The sequence below is a fragment of the Monodon monoceros genome, unplaced genomic scaffold (assembly GCF_005190385.1).
Source record: "Monodon monoceros isolate NGI ecotype Baffin Bay Population unplaced genomic scaffold, NGI_Narwhal_1 Super_Scaffold_16, whole genome shotgun sequence".
Classification (NCBI taxonomy): domain Eukaryota; kingdom Metazoa; phylum Chordata; class Mammalia; order Artiodactyla; family Monodontidae; genus Monodon; species Monodon monoceros.
Genome location: NW_021703772.1, coordinates 81,916,449 through 81,937,161, shown reverse-complemented (window position 1 = coordinate 81,937,161; position 20,713 = coordinate 81,916,449). Strand labels below are relative to the sequence as shown.

Genomic DNA, 20,713 nt, shown 5'->3' with positions numbered 1-20,713 from the left:
TCGCCGCAACTAGAGAGAAGCCTGCAGGCAGCAACGAAGACCCAATGCAGCCAAAAATAAATTAAATTAATTTAAAAAAATGCACACGAAAAGATGCTCAACATCACTAATTATTAGAGAAATGCAAATCAAAACTACAATGAAGTATCACCTCACACCGGTCAGAATGGTCATCATCAAAAAAATCTACAAATAATAAATGCTGGAGAGAGTGTGGAGAAAAGGGAACTCTCCTACACTGTTGGTGGGAATGTAAATTGTTCTCCAGACACTATGGAGAACAGTATGGCGGTTCCTTAAAAAATTAAAAATAGAACTACCTTGTGACCCAGCAATCCCACTCTTAGGCATATGCCTGAAGAAAACCATAATTTGAAAAGATACACGCACCCCAATGGTCACTACAGCACTGTTTACAATAGCCAGGACATGGAAGCAACCTAAATGTCCATCAACAGAGGAATGGAAAAAGAAGATGTGGTACATATATACAATGGAATATTACTCAGCCATGAAAAAGAACAAAATAATGCCATTTGCAGCAACATGGATGGACCTAGAGATTGTCATACTGACTGAAGTAAGTCAGACACAGAAAGACAAATATCATATGATAGCACTTATATGTGGAATCTAAAAAAAAGGGTAGAAATGAACTTATTTACAAACAAGTCACAGATATAGAAAACAAACTTATGGTTACCAGGGGATAAAGGGGGCAGGGATACATTGGAAGACTGGGATTGACATATACATACTACTATATATAAAATAGATAACTAATAAGAACCTACTGTATAGCACAGGGAACTCTAGTCAATACTCTGTAATGGCCTATATAGGAAAAGAATCTAAAAAAAGAGTGGATGTGTGTATATGTAAAACTGATTCACCTCTGATATATACCTGAAACTAACACAACATTGTATACCAACTATACTCCAATAAAAATTTTTTAAAATACATACACATTTCAGGGAACTTTTGGTTCACAGATGAACCAACAGAAATATGAGCATATTTTTCCTTTTCTTTATGTACTGTCTACAAATATTTCCTTATTCTTTTTTACCGCTGTATCATAGTCCATTATATGGATGGATGTACCATGATTTATCAACCAGTATTCTGTTGATGGGCATTTATATTGTTTCTCATCTTTCCCTATTAACAAACAGTGCTGAATTAAGTAACTGTACACGCATCATTTCACAACAGTGAATTCCTAGAAATGTTGCTGAGTCAAAGGGTATACACATTTGTAGTGTGGTTAGATTTTGTCTAATTCTAATTTATACCATCAGCAAAAACATCAGTATGTTATCAATCTTACAGATTTTCTTGTCAACCTGATAGAGAAAATTACTATAGTTTTTATTTAATTTACTAAATATGAGTGAAATTGAACACGTCTATAAGTTTAAGATCGCTTTGTATTTAATTTCCTATGATCTTTCTGTGCATATCTTTGCTCAGTTTTTCTATTGTTAATAGAATTATTGTTAATAATTTTAAATAGTCTAATAATTCCAAAGCATATTAGTCACATGGTTCTGTAAAAACTACCCCAAATAGCACTGAAGTCAAACACAAAAAGGAAAATCGTAATAAAAAAACAAGAATAAAGAAACAGTGGTTACATACAAGGACTGAGCCCAAGGACTGAACCAAATTAAACAACCAAAAGTAAATACTATCGTAAATGTGATTATAATAAATGAAAAACTCTTAAAAGATTAAAAAAGAAAAATTATCTAGATCTAAATTCCCAATTGATGTACTTCAAACAATACTGGAAATGGGTGATAACAGTAAAATCCTAAAGTCCTAATTTCCTCATCTTACATAATGTACAGTGAAAACATACTGCTTAAAAAATAAAAACGTAATTTTATTTCTATTTTACATAATTTTACTTAATATAAAATAATACATAATTTTACTTATACACATAATATAAAAAGCATATTAGTGAGAAATCTAAATTTATTGCATGGAATATAGCAGAAAACAGATTTTATAATAGTAATACTTGCAATATAACAGCCATAATTTGTCTTATATAATGAATGAAGAAAGAGAAACTGAGGGAAAAAAGCAACAGTATCTTTTGAAGGTGACTAAGCAAATATAGTAAAGAGGGAAAGTAGAAGAGAATTCTAGAAGACGTGAGTGTACATATAAAAAAAACCACCTGAGTTAGGGTTAAACAATAAGAGGAAAAAAAAGAATGCATGGTATGATAGTTACCTAATCTACAAATAGAGATAATACCAAACCTACCTTTGCAGGGTTAATGTAAAGAATAAATGACAGAACATAAATAAAAGACACAAGGTACAGGCTCAATAGCTGCTAGTCTGCTTTGTCCATTGTCAATCACAAATTCTTCAAGGATAAAAGACCATGATGGAACAAACATTATTTGAAAATTTGTTACTGTGAGGGAGAAAAAGGTAAAAAACATTGTTCAACTCAAATATACCACTCTATACAGGCTTTGCATGTCTTCTATGATTTAAATAAAAAAAAAAAAGCAAAATATTAGTAACACAATGATGAAAACAATGAAAAACGTTTCCAGTGTTGTCCCTAAGAATCATCACATGCCTACAAAGCACAGGAACATCAGAAATCAACAGCTTTTACCATGGTCTTTCCTGATCCTCGGGGTCCAACAATGAGAACAGAATTACTTTCTCCATGAATAGCAGTTCTTTTTAGCAGCTCAATTAAGTGTCTGAAATGATATAAATAGGCCAAAATTTAAAAAGGAAAGCTGAAATAATTTGCTAGGTAATACTTTTTAAAAGCTGAATTTGAACAAAAAACAGCCATTCCTTTTTTCTCTTCTTCTGGGCACTTGACTTATGCTCTAAATAGTCCTACAGAGAAGAACACAAATACTGATTCTCTGGAAACCTCAAGAAGAGAAACCAAGTAACACTGAAGTATCTTGGTCTTTATGCTAGTATGGGACAAGGGACAACAGTGGCAACTCTTAGGACCTTTCACTCCACAGCTGGCTGCTGACTATTAGGTGCAAGCTCAGAATTCTCTCCATAATACCAGATTATAGAAATGATACAAGATTGAAAGTTAAAAGGTTTTTTTCACTATGGAAATATTGATATCTGCTCTTGCTTCACAACAGTCATTTTTTTATATACAAAGCAAAATTTTTTACCTCTATAAAATGTCTGTTAGCCTTGTTTAATAAAATCTGTGTATGACAATTTTTGCAAAACCTAAAGGGCATCTGTAAGTAGTTTCACAACAGATAAGCAGATAGCTAAACTTACTTATATTGTGCTTGTACTCCAAATAGGTTACTATGTGGACTCTGATGACAAAATCTTTCACGTAAAATTCTTTGTACCTGATAAAAATAAAGTGAATAAATATAAATGAAAATATTACATATGCAATCAAAAAAGAACAAGAATATACATTTATAGCAGTCAGAATTAGGTATTAATGAATCAATTCAACTCTCCCTAAATAACTTATCATCATGACATCTGGCATTTTCCTAAGTTGTAAAATTTACAATTCTTTTTACCTATCTCAAGGCCCAGAGAAAGGATGAGAACTTAGTTGAAGCTTTCAACAAGAGAAAGAATTAGTTCCTTTAGCTACATCAGCAATTTGAGGGCTGTTTTAATCCATGTGAATGAATGAATACCTCACTTTGCATAACATATCAGCCAACAAACAAAGACAGGAGAGAATCTAATAATGTAATCTAATTTAATAATGCTCATGAGCCACACCTCAGTCTCTAGAGACCAACACATCTAAACCGGTTTACCTCAAGCCTTATCAATCTCTACCTGTCACAGAAGTCAGGATTCCGAGGAAATAAAAGAAATTTAGGGCTTCCCTGGTGGTGCAGTGGTTGAGAGTCTGCCTGCCGATGCAGGGGACACGGGTCCGAGCCCCGGTCCGGGAGGATCCCACGTGCCGCGGAGCGGCTGTGCCCGTGGGCCATGGCCGCTGAGCCTGCGCGTCCGGAGCCTGTGCTCCACAACGGGAGAGGCCACAGCAGTGAGAGGCCCGCGTACCGCAAAAAAAAAAAAAACGAAATTTAAAAGTCCATATAGCTATTGAGGGCCTATTAGATGCAGAGCACCATACTACTAAAAGAACATGATCTATGCCTTAAAAAACACTGCAAATATATTGGAAAGAAATGAATGTATTTGGAAAAAAATGGCACATTCAAGAAACAACCTGCAAAATAGCAGTAACAGCATATAAGGATTTGCTCAATTATATGGAAGAAATTATATTCACCTAGGACATAAAATACGAAATCATTGGAATTAAGAAAAAATTCTTCTAAAGACCTAAATTTTGAGTTTGCCTTAGAACAAAGGGCTTAGATTCAGTTGTAAAAAAAAAAAAAAAGCCAATCTATCACGATCTTTAAAACTATGGATCATTAAAATCATTCCTTTTCTGCTTTGCTGCTAATACAGAGGTCCTCAGTGACAAAAACCTTAGGAGGCTGTTTCAGATTTAGCCCCATCAGCAGAAACAAGAAGCCTCCAGGATTATTTGCTTCTCCCAGACTGACACCATGGGACTGATCCTTCACATACCAAAGAAATAGATCTGAGTTCTCTTTACATGTACCAGAGGACGAGCAAAGCAAATTATTCACTGGGGATAAAATAATCCATACTTATAGTTATAGAGGAAGTGGAAAGAATAGGAAGATTGGTGCCAAAGAGACAATAACACTTTTCTGGCAGGCCTGTTTTGAAGATTAAAAGAGGCAGTTATCTATAACACAATATAGGTATTATACAGGTAATAGCTGATATCTGTAAAAAAATTAAAGGGGCATATATAGATTCAACGAATCATAGTGTGTATTCCGCCCCCTAGATAAGATCACTAGAAGTCAAAAGACAACCCTCAGTCCTTTTCTTTTTTTAAACTTCATTAAAGTCTATTAGAGAGACAACTATGTATAAAATAAAGTGAGAGATAAAGTGAAGTTGTAGTGAATAGTCAGAGGTTCAAAAATCCTAAAGTGATCTGAGATGAAAGTTAAACAGGTGTATACATGTGTAGAAATTAATTAAGCTGCACATGGAAGATTTGTTCACTTTACAAAGATATGTAAAAGTTAAATTAAAAAACAGAATTAAACATTTTCCTTCTAAAAGAAGGAAGGTAAGGTCTCACAAAGGAATGCCAATAACATTTAGGTTTTTTTTTTTTTTTTTTGCGGTACGCGGGCCTCTCACTGTTGTGGCCTCTCCCGTTGCAGAGCACAGGCTCCGGCACACAGGCTCAGTGGCCATGGTTCACGGGCCCAGCCACTCCGCGACATGTGGGATCTTCCTGGAACGGGGCACGAACCCATGTCCCCTGCATCAGCAGGTGGACTCTCAACCACTGTGCCACCAGGGGAGCCCAACATTTAGTTTTTGTTTAAAAGAAATGTAGTTCTGGTCAAGCCAGATAAATAGAAATGCCAGTGTAAGGAGTTCCCTGGCAGTTCGGTGGTTAAGACTTCACCTTACAATGTAGGGGGTGTGGGCTCGATCACCAGTTGGGGAGCTAAGATCCCATATATCTCATGGCCAAAAAACCAAAACATAAAACAAAAGCAATATTGTAATAAACTCAATAAAGACTTTAAACATGGTCCACATCAAAAAAATCTTTAAAAAAGAAATGCCAGTGTAGAAATATCATGCACATTCCCTACTAGACTCCTCAAAAGAGATATATATGCACTTAAGAAAACATTAAATGTTCATGATAAAAACACTCAACATATTAGGAATATAAAGGGACTTCCTCAACCTGATAAAGAACACACACAAAAACCTACAGCTAACATCATACTCAATGGTGAAAGACTGAACGCATTTCCCCAATATCAAAAACAAAATAAGGTTGTCTGCTCTTGCTAGTTTATTCAGTGTTATACTGAAGGTTCTAGTTAGGGCAATTAGACAAGAAAAAGAAATGAGATTCATCTAGATTGAGAAGAAAGAATTAAAACTATCTCTATTGCAGATGACACGATCTTATATAAAGAAAATCCTAAGGAATAAACTAAAAAAATATTAGAATAAATGAGTTCAGGAAGGTTACAGAATACAAGATTAATTTAGAAAAATCAATTTCATTTAGATACACTTGCAATAAATAAAACATAAAATTAAGAAAACAATTCCGTTTACAATAGTATCAAAAGGAATAAAATACTTAGGAATAAATTTACCAAAAGAAGTACAAAACTCTAAAGATAATATTAAACTAAACTGAACTAGAGCACATTTAGGAAGACATGAGTAAAGTTAGGATTCCATCTATCCAAAGACTTAGAGGTTGAAATTAGGAAGTAGCAAAGATACTCTTCCCTTGAGAATGAAAAGAGTGGTTCTTCATACATGCTAAGGGAAGAATTCAAGTTAAGAAGATGACTAATTCTCTTATCACCTTTGCATGGTAACAGACCTTCAGAGTAATGAAAATATATACCAACCTGTGAAAGGTATTCTGCTTGTATTAAGTTGTTACTCTTTGATTTACGACTGCTCATTTCAACAAACTGAAATCCTTAAAAAAAAGAAAAAAAAATTTTAGCATGAATATAAAGACTATTGACTTATAGAGATTATTTAAGAATGTACTATTATAGAATCAAAATAAACAAGTTTTAAAACATGAAAAATGTTCAAATTTCTCAAACTTTAAAAATTCTCAGTTGAACCTAATTGTAGGAATCATTTCATAATATATGTAAATAAAACCATCCTGCTAAACATCTTAAAATTATACAGTGATGTATGTAAATTGTTTCTCAATAAAAACAGAAAAAAAAAACATCTCAACGGCTCCTCTTTGTCTAAGTACAGGTTTAATTGACACTCCATTCCACAATTTAGATGGTTCTCACACACAATTACTCCTACCTTTCTTTTCAATCTACTATTCAGCTTCCCTTCCTTGCCTTTAAAAACAAAAACAAAAACCAATCTATATGCTTCCTTTACATACAATGTTTCTCCCCACATCCATCCCACAGGATCAGCCCTTCCAGAAAGCTTTCGCTTTCTTGTTCTACTCATCAGTCATAAACACTCATTACAGACTAGGTAAAATGTCTCTTCTGTAAACATACAGAACTGCCTGTACTTCTTTTTCATAATCAAATCACACTAAACAAAATCTGGTTAACTGTCAGTGTCCCCAAATTGAGGATATTTAAAAGTTCCAAGCATTTTAGCATAATGTCCAAAATAAAATTGGCAATGGTAACTGGAATGAAAAATACATATACTAACGAAAAAGAAGTTCTGTAAAATTCTCCTTGAGGGCAATATACTCATAGATAAACACCTTTGGCTAAAGGATCTAATTTTCTCATCAACAATTTCCTATATAATTACTCATCAGGTAATAATAGCTTAGCCAGTAACTGTTACAAGTGCTCTGATTTTATGAACTCATTTAATCCTAAGAATAACCCTATGGTATAAATATGATCATTAACACTGCTTTCAGATTAGAAGACACAGAAAGGTTAAGCAGCTTGACCAAAGCCAGTGTGTAAGTCACAGAGTCAAGATTTAAACCCAGTCACGGTATACTTGATTATATATAACTATTATATATAGCTATAACTGTATATACTTGGTTAACTGCTATTTAGTCAACTGTTTCATTTTATTTTTTTGTGGTACACGGGCCTCTCACTGTTGTGGCCTCTCCCGTTGCGGAGCACAGGCTCCGGACGCGCAGGCTCAGCGGCCATGGCTCATGGGCCTAGCCGCTCTGCGGCATGTGGGATCTTCCCAGACCAGGGCACGAACCCATGTCCCCTGCATTGGCAGGCGGACTCAAAACCACTGCGCCACCAGGGAAGCCCTCAACTGTTTTTAAAAAGTACACATTTCAATAACTTAAAGGAAGATCAACCTCTGTGACATATTTCATATTCATATTTATTAATTTCATATACTGACAGATGCCAACCCTTGGAATGCTGTTTCTAACAGGACAGCAGTTGAGAAATGCTTTGAAAAACAGATAACAAGCAAATCTGTCCCTCCCTTCTTAAACCCCAAAGGGCCTCCGGCTACAGGCACTCAAATTGGAAACTCAAGAACAGAGTACTCTACTGATGTCTTGGTCTCTTAAGAAGCGTCTTTCTTAGGAGAAAAGTGGTTTCCTCAGTCACCCTTAGAGCCCTTCTAGCAGCTTTTTCTCTGTATGAGTCACCTTGCTTGAGAAACTTTACATTAATTATTTTAATTTTATTCTATTTAAAATTTTTCCCTTAAATCAGAGTTGTGTGTGGGCAAAAAACCATTTTAGCAACAAGAAATGATATCCTCATTCTGGTTTAAGATACTCTTGATTGTGAAGAAGGTCTACAAGCCAAAATCTGAAATCACAGGAAACAACGGAACAAATGTCCCCTAGACAATAAGGAGAAGTGAATTTTTAAAAAATGGAGGAGAGCTTTTACAATATACCTTATCTTTGTAGAGCTATATTAGCGATTTCACAGTATTAATGGAATTAAAACATATTTCTCCCCATTTCATGGGGTGAAAAAACATGCTCAGAAGAGGTAAGTAAAATGCCTGAGGTTGCAGGGTAGGTATCTAATCTGCCTCTTTGCAGCAAATATAATTCAGGTAAGCCACTAAAAACAAACATATTCTTCATTTGGTGATCATTCATGAAAGAAACATACACATACACACTACTTCAGTTCCTAACCCACATAAATTTTTACTGCAAATTGAGTGTTAATTGACATTGATTTTAATACATCTAGCCCCTCCAAATAACAGTCAAATCTCCACTCTATTACAAAGAATATTTTAAAAGACAATTCTAACTTTATAGATGAAACGACAAGTTTTGGAATGATAGATGCAAACCACATATCTGACAAAGGACTTATATACAGAGAAGCTTCAAAGCTCAACAATACAGAAATCTAGAAAAATGGACAAAGGGCATAGACACTTCAACCAAAGAGGGTATATGGATGCCAAATAAACACATGAAACACATTAGTCATTAGGAAAATGCAAATTATAACCACAACGAGGTATATGTACACACCTATTTGAACAGCAAAAATTAAAAAGTGAAAACAGCAAATGCTGGTGAGGATGCAGAGAATCCACATCTCTAATACAATTACTGGTAAGAAAGTGAAATGTTATAGCCATTCTGCAAAGTTTCCTTTTGGCAGTTTTTTTTTAAATTTAACTTAATTCTATTTTTTTATACAGCTGGTTATTAGCTACCTATTTTATACATATTAGTGTATACATGTCAATTCCAATCTCCCAATTAATCCCACAACCACCCAACACCCCGCTTTCACCCCTTGGTGTCCATACGTTTATTCTCTACATCCGTGTCTCCACCTCTGCATTGCAAACCAGTTCATCTGTACCATTTTTCTAGACTCCACATATATGAGTTAATGTACAATACTTGTTTTTCTCTTTGACTTACTTCACTCTGCATGACAGTATATAGGTCCATCCACATCTCTAGAAATGACACAATTTCATTCCTTTTTATGGCTGAGTAATATTCCATTGCATATATGTACCACAATTTCCTTAGACATTTGTCTGTCTATGGGCATTTAGGTTGCTTCCATGACCTGGCTACTGTAAATAGTGCTGCAATGAACACTGGGGTGCATGTGTATTTTTAAATTATGGTTTTCTCTGGGTATATGCCCAGTAATGGGATTGCTGGGACACATGGTAGTTCTATTTTTAGTTTAAGGAACCTCCAAACTGTTCTCCATAGTGGCTGCATCAATTTACATTCCCACCAACAGTACAAGAGGGTTCCCTTTTCCCCACACCCTCTGCAGCATTTATTGTTTGTAGATTTTCTGATGATGCCCATTCTAACCAGTATCAGTTGATACCTCATTGTACTTTTGATTTGCATGTCTCTAATAATTAGTGATGTTGAGCATCTTTTCATGTGCCTTTTGGCCATCTGTATGTCTTTGGAGAAATGTCTATTTAGGTCTTCTTCCCATTTTTTGAGTAGGTTGTTGTTTTTTTTTAATATTGAGCTGCATAAGCTGTTTATGTATTTTGGAGATTAATCCTTTGTCTGTTGATTTGTTTGCAAATGTTTTCTCCCATTCTGAGGGTCGTACTTTCGTCTTGTTTATAGTTTCCTTTGTTGTGCAAAAGCTTTTAAGTTTCATTAGATCCCATTTGTTTTTGTTTTTATTTCCATTACTCTAGGAGGTGGGTCAAAAAAGATCTTGCTGTAATTTATGTCAGAGTGTTCTTCCTATGTTTTCCTCGAAGATTTTATAGTGTCCGGTCTTACATTTAGGTCTTTAATCCATTTAGAGTTTATTTTTGTGTATGGTGTCAGGGAGTGTTCTAATTTCATTCTTATACATGTAGCTGTCCAGTTTTCCCAGCACCAGTTACTGAAGAAACTGTCTTTTCTCCATTGCATATCCTTGCCTCCTTTGTCATATATTAGCTGACCAAAGGTGTGTGGGTTTATCTCTGGGCTTTCTATCCTGTTCCACTGATCGATATTTCTGTTTTTGTGTCAGTACCATATTATCTTGATTGCTATAGCTTTGTAGTATAGTCTGAAGTCAGGGAGTCTGATTCCTCCAGCTCCGCTTTTTTCCCTCAAGATTGCTTTGGCTATTTGGAGTCTTTTATATTTCCATACAAATTTTAAGATTTTTTGCTCTAGTTCTGTACAAAATGCCATTGGTATTTTGATAGGGATTACACTGAATCTGTAGTTTGCTTTGGGTACTAGAGTCATTTTCACAATATTGATTCTTCCAATCCAAGAACATGGTATAACTCTCAATCTGTTTGTGTCATCTTTGATTTCTTTCATCAGTGTCTTATAGCTTTCTGAGTACAGGTCTTTTACCTCCTTAGGTAGATTTATTCCTAGGTATTTTATTATTTTTGTTACAATGGTGAATGGAATTGTTTCCTTAATTTCTCTTTCTGATCTTTCATTGTTAGTGTACAGGGATGTAAAAGATTTCTGTGCATTAATTTTGTATCCTGCTACTTTACCAAATTCATTGATTAGCTCTAGTAGTTTTCTGGTGGCATTTTTAGGATTATCTATGTATAGTATCATGTCATCTGCAAACAGTGACAATTTTACTTCTACTTTTCCAATTTGGATTCCTTTTATTTTTTTCTTCTCTGACTGCCGTGGTTAGGACTTCCAAAACTATGCTGAATACTAGTGGCAAGAGTGGACATCCTTGTTTTGTTCCTGAGCTTAGAGGAAATGCTTTCAGTTTTTCACCATAGAGAATGATGCTTGCTGTGGGTTTATCTTATATGGCCTTTATTATGTTGAGGTTGGTTCCCTCTGTGTCCATGTTCTGGAGATTTTTTAATCATAAATGGGTGTTGAATTTTGTCAAAAGCTTTGACTGCATCTATTGAGATGATCATATGGTTTCTATTCTTCAATCTGTTAATATTGTGTATCACACTGATTTTTGTATATTGAAGAATCCTTGAATCTCTGGTATAAATCCCTCTTGACCATCATGTATGATCCTTTTAGTGTGTTGCTGGATTTTGTCTGCTAGTATTTTGTTGGGAATTTTTGCATCTATACACATCAGTAATGTTGGTCTGTAATTTTAATTTTTTGTAGTATCTTTGATTTTTGTATCAGGGTGATGGTGGCCTCGTAGAATGAGTTTGGGAGTGTTCCTTCCTCTGCAATTTTTTTGGAAGAGTTTGAGAAGGATATGTATTAGCTCTTCTCTAAATGTTCAATACAATTCACCTGTGAAACCATCTGGTCCTGGACTTTTGTTTGCTGCAAGATTTTTAATCATAGTTTCAATTTCATTACTTCTTATTTGTCTGTTCATATTTTCTATTTCTTCTTGGTTCAGTCTTGAAAGGTTGTGCTTGTCTAAGAATTTGTCCACTTCCTCCAGGTTGTCCATTTTATGGGCATATAGTTGCTTGTAGTAATCTCTCATGATCCTTTGTATCTCTACAATGTCAGTTGTTACTTCTTGATTTTCATTTCTAATTTTATTGATTCTTGATGAGTCTGGCTAAAGGTTTATCAATTTTGTTTATCTTCTCAAAGAAACAGCTTTTAGTTTTATTGATCTTTGCTACTGTTTTCTATGTTTCTACTTTCTTTCTCCTCTGATCTTTATGACTTCTTTCCTTCTACTCAGTTTGGGTTTTGTTTGTTCTTCTTTCTCTAGTATCCTTAAGGTGTAAGGTTAGATTGTATGAGATATTTCTTGTTACTTGAGGCAGGATTGTATTGCTATAAACTGCCCTTTTAGAACTGCTTTTGCTGCATCCCACAGGTTTTTGATCATTGTGTTTTCGTTGTCATTTTTCTCTAGGTATTGTTTGACTTACTCTTTGATTTCTTAAGTGATCTTTTGGTTATTTAGTAACGTATTGATTAGCCTGTGTTTGTGTTTTTTGCGGTTTTTAACCTGAAACTGATTTCTAATCTCATAGCATTGTTGTCAGAAAAGATGCATGCTATGATTTCAATTTTCTTAAATTTACTGAGGTTTGATTTGTGACCCAAGATGTGGTCTATCCTGGAGAATGTTCTGTGTGCAACTGAGAAGAAAGTGTAATCTGCTGGTTTTGGATGGAATGTGCTATAAATATCAATTAAATCTATCTGCTCTATTGTGTCATTTAAATCTTGTGTTTCCTTATTAATTTTCTGTCTGGATGATTTGTCCATTGGTGTAAGTGAGCTGTTAAAAATCCCTCACTATTACTGTGTTACTGTCGATTTTCTCTTTTATGGCTGTTAGCATTTGCCATATGTACTGAGGTGCTCCTATGTTGGGTTCATAGATATTTATAATTGTTATATCCTCTTCATGGATTGATCCCTTGATCGTTATGTAGTGTCCTCCCTTGTCTCTTGTAACAATCTTTGTTTTAAAGTCTATTTTATCTGATATAAGTATTGCTACCCCAGCTTTCTTTTGATTTCCATTTGCATGGAGTATCTTTTTCCATCCCCTCACTTTCAGTCTGTATGTGTCCCTAGGTCTGAAGTGGGTCTCTTGTAGACAGCATATAGATGGGTCTTGTTTTTGTATTCATTCAGCAAGCCTGTGTCTTTTGGTTGGCGCATTTAATCCATTCACATTTAAGGTAATTATCAATATGTATGTTCCTATTACCATTTTCTTAATTGTTTTGGGTTTGTTTTCGTAGGTCCTTTTCTTCTCTTGTTTCCCACTTAGAAATGTTCCTTTAGCATTTGCTGTAGAGCTGGTTTGGTGAAGCTAAATTCTCTTAGCTTTTGCTTGCCTGTAAAGCTTTTGATTTCTGTTGAATCTGAATGAGATCCTTGCCAGCCAGAGCAATCTTGGTTGTAGGTTCCTCCTTTTCATCACTTTAAATATATTGTGCCACTCCCTTCTGGCTTGTAGAGTTTTTGCTAAGAAATCAGCTGTTAACCTTATGGGAGTTCCCTTGTATGTTATTTGTTGTTTTTCCCTTGCTGCTTTTAATAATTCTTCTTTGTATTTAATTCTTGTCAATTTGATTACTATGTGTCTTGGCATGTTTCTCCTTGGGTTTATCCTGTATGGGACTCTCTGTGCTTCCTGGACTTGACTATTTCCTTTCCCATGTTAGGGAAGTTTTCGCCTGTAATCTCCTCAAATATTTTCTCAGGTCCTTTCTCTCAATCTTCTTCTTCTGGGACCCCTATAATGCCAATGTTGGTGCATTTAATATTGTTCCAGAGGTCTCTTAGGCTGTCTTCATTTCTTTTCATTCTTTTTTTTTTTATTCTGTTCTGCGGCAGCGAATTCCACCTTTCTGTCTTCCAGGTCACTTACCCGTTCTTCTGCCTCAGTTATTCTAGTATTGATTCCTTCTATTGTATTTTTCACTTCAGTTATTGTATTGTTCATGTCTGTTTGTTTGTCCTTTAATTCTTCTAGGTGTTGGGTCTTTAATTCTTCTAGATCTTTGTTAAACATTTCTTGCATCTTTTTTATATTTGCCTCATTCTTTTTCTGAGGTCCTGGATCATCTTCACTATCATCATTCTGAATTCTTTTTCTGAAAGGTTGCCTATCTCCACTTAATTTAGTTGTTTTTTCTGGGGTTTTATCTTGTTCCTTCATCTGGTACATAGTTCTCTGCCTTTTCATTTTGTCTTTCTGTGAATGTGGTTTTTGTTCCACAAGCTGCAGGACTGTAGTTCTTCTTGCTTCTGCTGTCTGCCCTCTGATGGATGAGGCTATCTAAGAGGCTTGTGCAAGCTTCCTGATGGGAGGGACTAGTGGTGGGCAGAGCTCAGTAAAACTTTAATCCACTTGTTTGCTGATGGGTGGGGCTGAGTTCCCTCCCTGTTGGCTGTTTGGCCTGAGGTGACCCAGCACTGGAGCCTATCTGGCTCTTTGGTGGGGCTAATGGTAGACTCCAGGAGGGCACATGCCAAGGAGTACTTCCCAGAACTTCTGCTGCCAGTGTCCTTGTCCCTGTGGTGAGCCACAGCCAGCCCCTGCCTCTTCAGGAGACCCTCCAACACTATCACGTAGGTCTGGTTCAGTCTCCTATAGGGTCACTGCTCCTTTCCCCTGGATCCTGATATGTACACTACTTTGTGTGTGCCCTCCATGAGTGGCACACACAATTTCCCCCAGTTCTGTCAAAGTCCTGCAATCAAATCCCGCTAGCCTTCAAAGTCTGATTCTCTGGGAATTCCTCCTCCCATTGCTGGAACCCCAGGTTGGGAAGCCTGACGTGGCAGTCAGAACCTTCAGTCCAGTGGGTGGACTTCTGTGGTAAAACTGTTCTCCAATTTGTAAGTCACCCACCCAGCGGTTATGGGATTTGATTTTATTGTGTTTGCACCCCCCCTACCATCTCATTGCTGTTTCTTCTTTGTCTTTGGATGTGGCGTATCTTTTTTGATGAGTTCCAGTGTCTTCCTGTCGACTGTTCAGCACTTAGTTGTGATTCTGAAGTTCTCGAAAAAGAGAGTGAGAGCACGTCCTTCTACTCCACCATCTTGAACCCGTTTTAAGCTCTCCTATGCTTTGGCAGTTTCTTATAAACGAACACTTACCATGTAACATGGCAATTGTACTTGGTATTTATACCAAAGAAATGAAAATTTATCCTCAAACAAAAACCTGTAAATGTGAATCTTCACAACAATTTTATTTGTAATAGCCAAAAAACTGAAAACAATACAGATGTCCTTCAAAGAGCCAATGGAGTTAAAGAAACTGAAACATCCATACATACAGGGGGACTGTAACTGAGGAAAAAAAAGAGATTAACTACTGATATGTGTGAAATAACTTGGATGGCTCTCAAGGGCATCATGCTTAGTGAACAGAAAAAAGAAAAAAAAGGCCGATCTCAAAAAAATTACATATTTTACAATTCCATTTAAAAAACATTCTTGGAATGACAAAACTATTATGAAGATGAAGAAAAGATTCATGATTGTGAGGAGACAGAACTTAGGGGTGAGTATGACTACAAAAAGGAGTTACATGAAGAATGTTCTCTGTAATGATGGAACAGTTCGGCATCTTTATTGCAATGGTGTTCAAACAAATCTAACCATGGGATAAAATCACAGAGAATTATACAGACACACAAAAATGAGTGCTAGTAAAAACTGTTGAGAACTGAATAAGGTCTGTAGTCTTGTTAACAGTGTTATACCAATGTCAGTTTTCTGGTTTTGACATGCAGTATCATTTTATAAGATGTCACCCTTAAGAGAATGTGGGTGAAGGGTTTATGGGACACTATGAACTATATTTGCAACTTCTGTGAGTCTACAATAATGTCAAAATAAAAAGTTAAAAAAAAATTAAACTCTAATTTTATAGTTTTTTTTTAAGTGCTTAATGACAAAAATGAGAGTATAAGTGGTATAACTAAATCTTCTTTATCTGCAAATAGATTGATTGAATTTCTCCTCAAATTTACCAGTGGATCATGGGACACCTCCTTCCACTTCCTACTGTGCTTTTGATACCATGATTTTACTTGCTATTCTAAATAGCAGGACTAGACATAAAGTGTAAAAGGAGCTGAACGTCTATGCATGACTAAGTCATGTTGTTATCAAATACAATAGGTGACTAAGATTATTTAGTTGTAGAAATTTTGGTAGAAACTACTATTTTATTTATACTCTTAAGATGAGCAGTGAAATGGGTAATCCCAAAGAATGGTTTACCCTCACAGTATTTCTTTAGCACCTATACTTTTTATATTATTGGTTTCCAGTAAATCCTCCTCTCAACTTATGCTTTCTAAGGTGAATAAACCTAATTTTCAGTTTCAGAGTTTCAAGTAACAATTGGTCTATTCTATAGCCTAAAAAAATTGAACCCAATCCACTCCTGTCACTAGCTGCCTCCATCCTACTTTAGATCACCATTATTTCTTGACTGGAAATCTATGCCAGCTTCTTTATTGCCTCCAACTCTTACTCCCATTTTCATGTAAAAACCCTTCAACTCCATCCTCAACCCCCAAAGTTCTAAATTCCAAATTCCCTAACATCATTTAAAAGGAAGGTTCCGAATGACTAATTTCCCAGTTTAGCTCACGGCTCCTTCTCTTAATATGCCTGGGAGAATCAACAATTCTCTATACCCTGACTCACTCCAAACTCAGGCCTTAGTTGAGATATTATTTCCTTTGGAATACTTTCTGTGACACCCCTGAACACTCCTAGTCTGGGCAAAATCTGAGGGTTATGTGTCCCTCAAGTGCTATCTTCCCCTTTCGCAGAACTTAATTAGCATACAGTGATGTAACTAACTCTGTGTTTACTTATGTTTGCTCCACTGGATCACAGCTCCTTGAAAGACTCAGAAATCATGTTATCATTGTATCCAAATCAAGTAGTGCAAAAATGGCATACAGTTGGTTTTCAAGAAAATATTTGATAAGTGAATGAATGTTAGGCAGTGGAGAATGTCCACAGGTAAACTAGCCGCTAAAAAGGAGCCAGGTTAGTTTAAATCAACTGCTTAGCTAAATTTAAAAGTTTTGAATAATTACATGCCATGACCCTCAAAAAAACCCTGCCAAGCATGAAAGAAAAATTATATATATACTAATATATATAAATATTTATATAAAATAAATACAGAATGATTTATACTTCAAGTAAAATACATGCAGTATAATATTATCATGGTAGTGTCACATCAATGGAAATTCAAATTGGTTAAAATATAGTTAATTTGGTTAAGAAATTAATTTCTTTTAATAGAGAAGTCCCCAAATTAACAAAAGATAAAGTACACGTTTTTTAACAAATAATTTTTAAATCAAATGATATACCTTATAAAGCTATAAGTCTGATGATGTAAGAGAAGGTAAAGTCAATTATCTTTAGAAAAAGATTATCAATTATTTCTGTCTTTTTATAATGGGTTGACAGTTTGCTAGTAACACATTAAAAAAAGATTAGTAATATATTCTCCTTTCTGGAATTAGGCTACCATATTTCATTCTTATTTACACTGCCTTCAATTAAGACTTGGAGGATTAAAAGGAATATCTGAAATTAATATTAAATTTACTAGTCAAAATCTACACTTTTATGTATTTTATTAATATTTACAAGTACTCCAGCCATCCTCAACTTCATTATTTTAATTTTGCTGTGATTTGGAATACTTTCCCTACTCATTTCAAACTTGCAGTTACTGAATGCCAGTTTTAGCTTGTCTAAAATACAGGCAACACAGATTTTAAATCTAATATATAGTAATACTGAACATATGAAAAAAGAGAGTTCAAGGTTTTCATTTCTGAAGTTAAACCAGAAAAGCGAAGGCAGAAGAAGTGAAGATGAAGACACTAGAATCTTTCTAGAAATTTTTGATTTTTCTTAGAAAGTAAGTCACACGCAATGAAATAAATTTTTGAGGATATTATTGAAATCAGAACTGTAAGCAAGGAGAAGTCTAAAAAGAGGCCATTTATATATCAAATTTAAGATAAATGCAAATTCAGACAAAGTCAAGGAGAAGCAGAACTTGAAAACTGAGATTGATGGTAATATCAACTGTCCCTAAGAGTTCTGTCATCAAGCATAGATTTGAATTCTTGGTTCTGTGGTGTGACCTTCGCAAATTAACCTTCCTAAGCCCCAGTGTTCTCCTCTGTAAAGTCTAAGATAAAAGCATTATTTAATTCACAGGATTACTGTGGGGATTAAATGAAATGTTTTACCTGATATGCCATGCTGTCAAATGCCAAGCATGGTGATACAGAATACCCTTTATAAATTATTATATTACATTGGAGAGAAGAACCAAGATTAGAAACAATTAGAGTTGTGGGCTGGGGGGGAAAGAAGCACAGAATTAGACTTTTGTTCTAAATAATTTCTTTTTTTTTTTTAACATCTTTATTGGAGTATAATTGCTTTACAATGGTGTGTTAGTTTCTGCTTTATAACAAAGTGAATCAGTTATACATATACATACGTTCCCATTAAACAATTTCTTTGAGGGTACTTTGACCGTGCAATGAAGTATCAAGTACAACTCCAACTAAGGTACACCAGAACTATGATGGCAACTTCAATGGTATAAATTCACTAAGTATTCCTCAATATAAAAAAAATTTTAATACTAGTAATAATAAGAAATTATGGGCAGATCAATCTATATAGAGTTACATGGACCCTAAAGACTTCAAATCACTAGTGCCCAAAGCTATTCAACACCTAGAAGTGATTAAGATTGCTGGGCCTCATCCCCAGAGTTTCTGATTTAATAATAGGTCTAGGGTAGACCTTGAGAATTTCATTTCTGATAAATTCCCAGAGGATGTTCCTGTTGCCTGTCCTGGAACCACACTTTGTGAGCTACTGAGAAAACTGACTTGATTATTGTGCATTCCACATCAAAGCTGATAAAACTGCTAAGAGGCCAAAGAAAATGAAGAAATCCACGGGTATAGACAGCATCTCTTCAAACCAAGCTAAGCCTAACGTAAGTACTTGAGGATCGTGAAGGGAAAAGAGGAGAATGTGGAATAAAACAGGCATCAGGAGGCCAACGGACTTTCATCACGGTAAATAAACAAATAAGCTTTGAAGCCCTAGAAGGCTTCTTAGTAGATAGATAAAGAGATCACAAATCATACACCATAAGAGGAAACAAAGAGTTTCTCTTTCCTCCTGTTACTGAAAAGTAACAAAAGGTTTTTGTTTTACCAGCTGATAATTTAGAGAGCCTTCTGAGGATATTCCAAAAAAGTATACAGTTCTGTGATCTACTTGGGAGATTCTTCTGGTTGTCTAAATATTCATATAAACTTTTAAAATAAAAGAGTGGAAAGATAGAAAAAAACATTTGCCTGGATATTTTATATTTATGTCATCCCCTGATTTAAAAAAAAAAAAAAAAGTCCTTTCTTTCCTGCAAAGAATTTTTAAATTGTTTTTTGATATGTATATTTTAACAGCATAGAAGACAATGTTTTAATAACAGTTTTTGATTCAACAATATTTCTTGGGACAAATTAAATATGCCTAGGCTAAAATAATTAAAAGTAAAAATTAGTACCTAAAAAATAAAACTTAAAAGTTATCAACCAGTCTAAGACTGGTATCAAATAACATGAAAGACTTTTAACACAAAAAGGCCAAAAAAGATGTGCTTGATTCAGGAGAGGAGGACAGGCATTTGCTCTATGGAGCTAACGGAAAATTACAGTCTCACTGTCCGAATTACAAGATGAATGAGGAACTGGTTAAGCACTAATGCTGTAACACTGTGGGACAGGCTGTGTCAGTTACTATGATGCAAAGTTCGTAGTATCCAGGAAGACATAAGCAAAATGGATGAATATTCATTAAAAAAAAAATCCCTGGGCAACACTCTTGAGTCTTCAGGGGTAGAAAACACCCCCCTCTCCCTTTTAAAGCAGTAAATGTTAAATTCTGACATACAGTCAAAGTTGGAAAAAAAAAAAAAGGATTAACATCACAGACCATGCCTGTAGAGTTCTTGGTAAATGTTAGTGGAATCTTTTTTGTAAAACCTGAGCCAACTTCATTCTGCTTTGGTCTGCCACTTCCTCTGGACATTGATCTCTTGAGCAGTAAGTGTCACATATGAAATCCTCGCAGTTGAAGTGAAAACGGAATGGAGAAACTTACTGAGATTCACAGACGAGAGATACTTTTCTTTGCCAAAGGCTAGGTGCTTCAAATACTGCCCAGAATGAGACTACTGCACAGAAAATCCAAGTTAGACCACCACAGATAGTCTATTAAGAGCAGTAAAGCAGGAAAACAAAAAACATAACTTTTCTTCCCCTTTATTGTTCCAATGTGTTCGTCATGGTTAATATGTATTTAACCAAGTAAATAATCTGCTTTTATATGTGTTTATGTGACATTTAAAGTTGACTCCTGAGTTATGTGACCTTTTCTCTATATACTACCACCAGACCAAATGGTTCAGAATACAAACATGGCAGTGACTATTCTTTTAAAAAACTAAGTTGGAAGAATTAAAAGCTCTTAACCAGACAACTAAAAATAAACAATGGCATTTTAACCATGCATAAATATGCACACACAGAACTACCCAAGCCAGTATATTCATTTATACAATAGCCAAGTAAAGCAAACCATTTGCTGAATATGCACACATACA

The 20,713-nt window shown here is 35.1% G+C and overlaps 1 protein-coding gene across 9 annotated transcripts in view; it reads right to left on the bottom strand.

Moving 5' to 3' along the window:
* ORC4 (origin recognition complex subunit 4) overlaps window positions 1-20,713 on the bottom strand; it is a 113,083-nt gene that overhangs the window by 53,212 nt on the left and 39,158 nt on the right. For all 9 annotated transcript variants that reach the window (XM_029224511.1, XM_029224508.1, XM_029224509.1 and 6 more), the window contains 3 exons: window positions 6,512-6,585; window positions 3,303-3,379; window positions 2,650-2,740 (listed from right to left, as the gene is read on the bottom strand). In XM_029224511.1, the coding sequence (XP_029080344.1) occupies window positions 2,650-2,740; window positions 3,303-3,379; window positions 6,512-6,568 (225 nt within the window). In that variant the 5' untranslated portion in view covers window positions 6,569-6,585. The remainder of the gene's footprint in view (window positions 1-2,649; window positions 2,741-3,302; window positions 3,380-6,511; window positions 6,586-20,713) is intronic.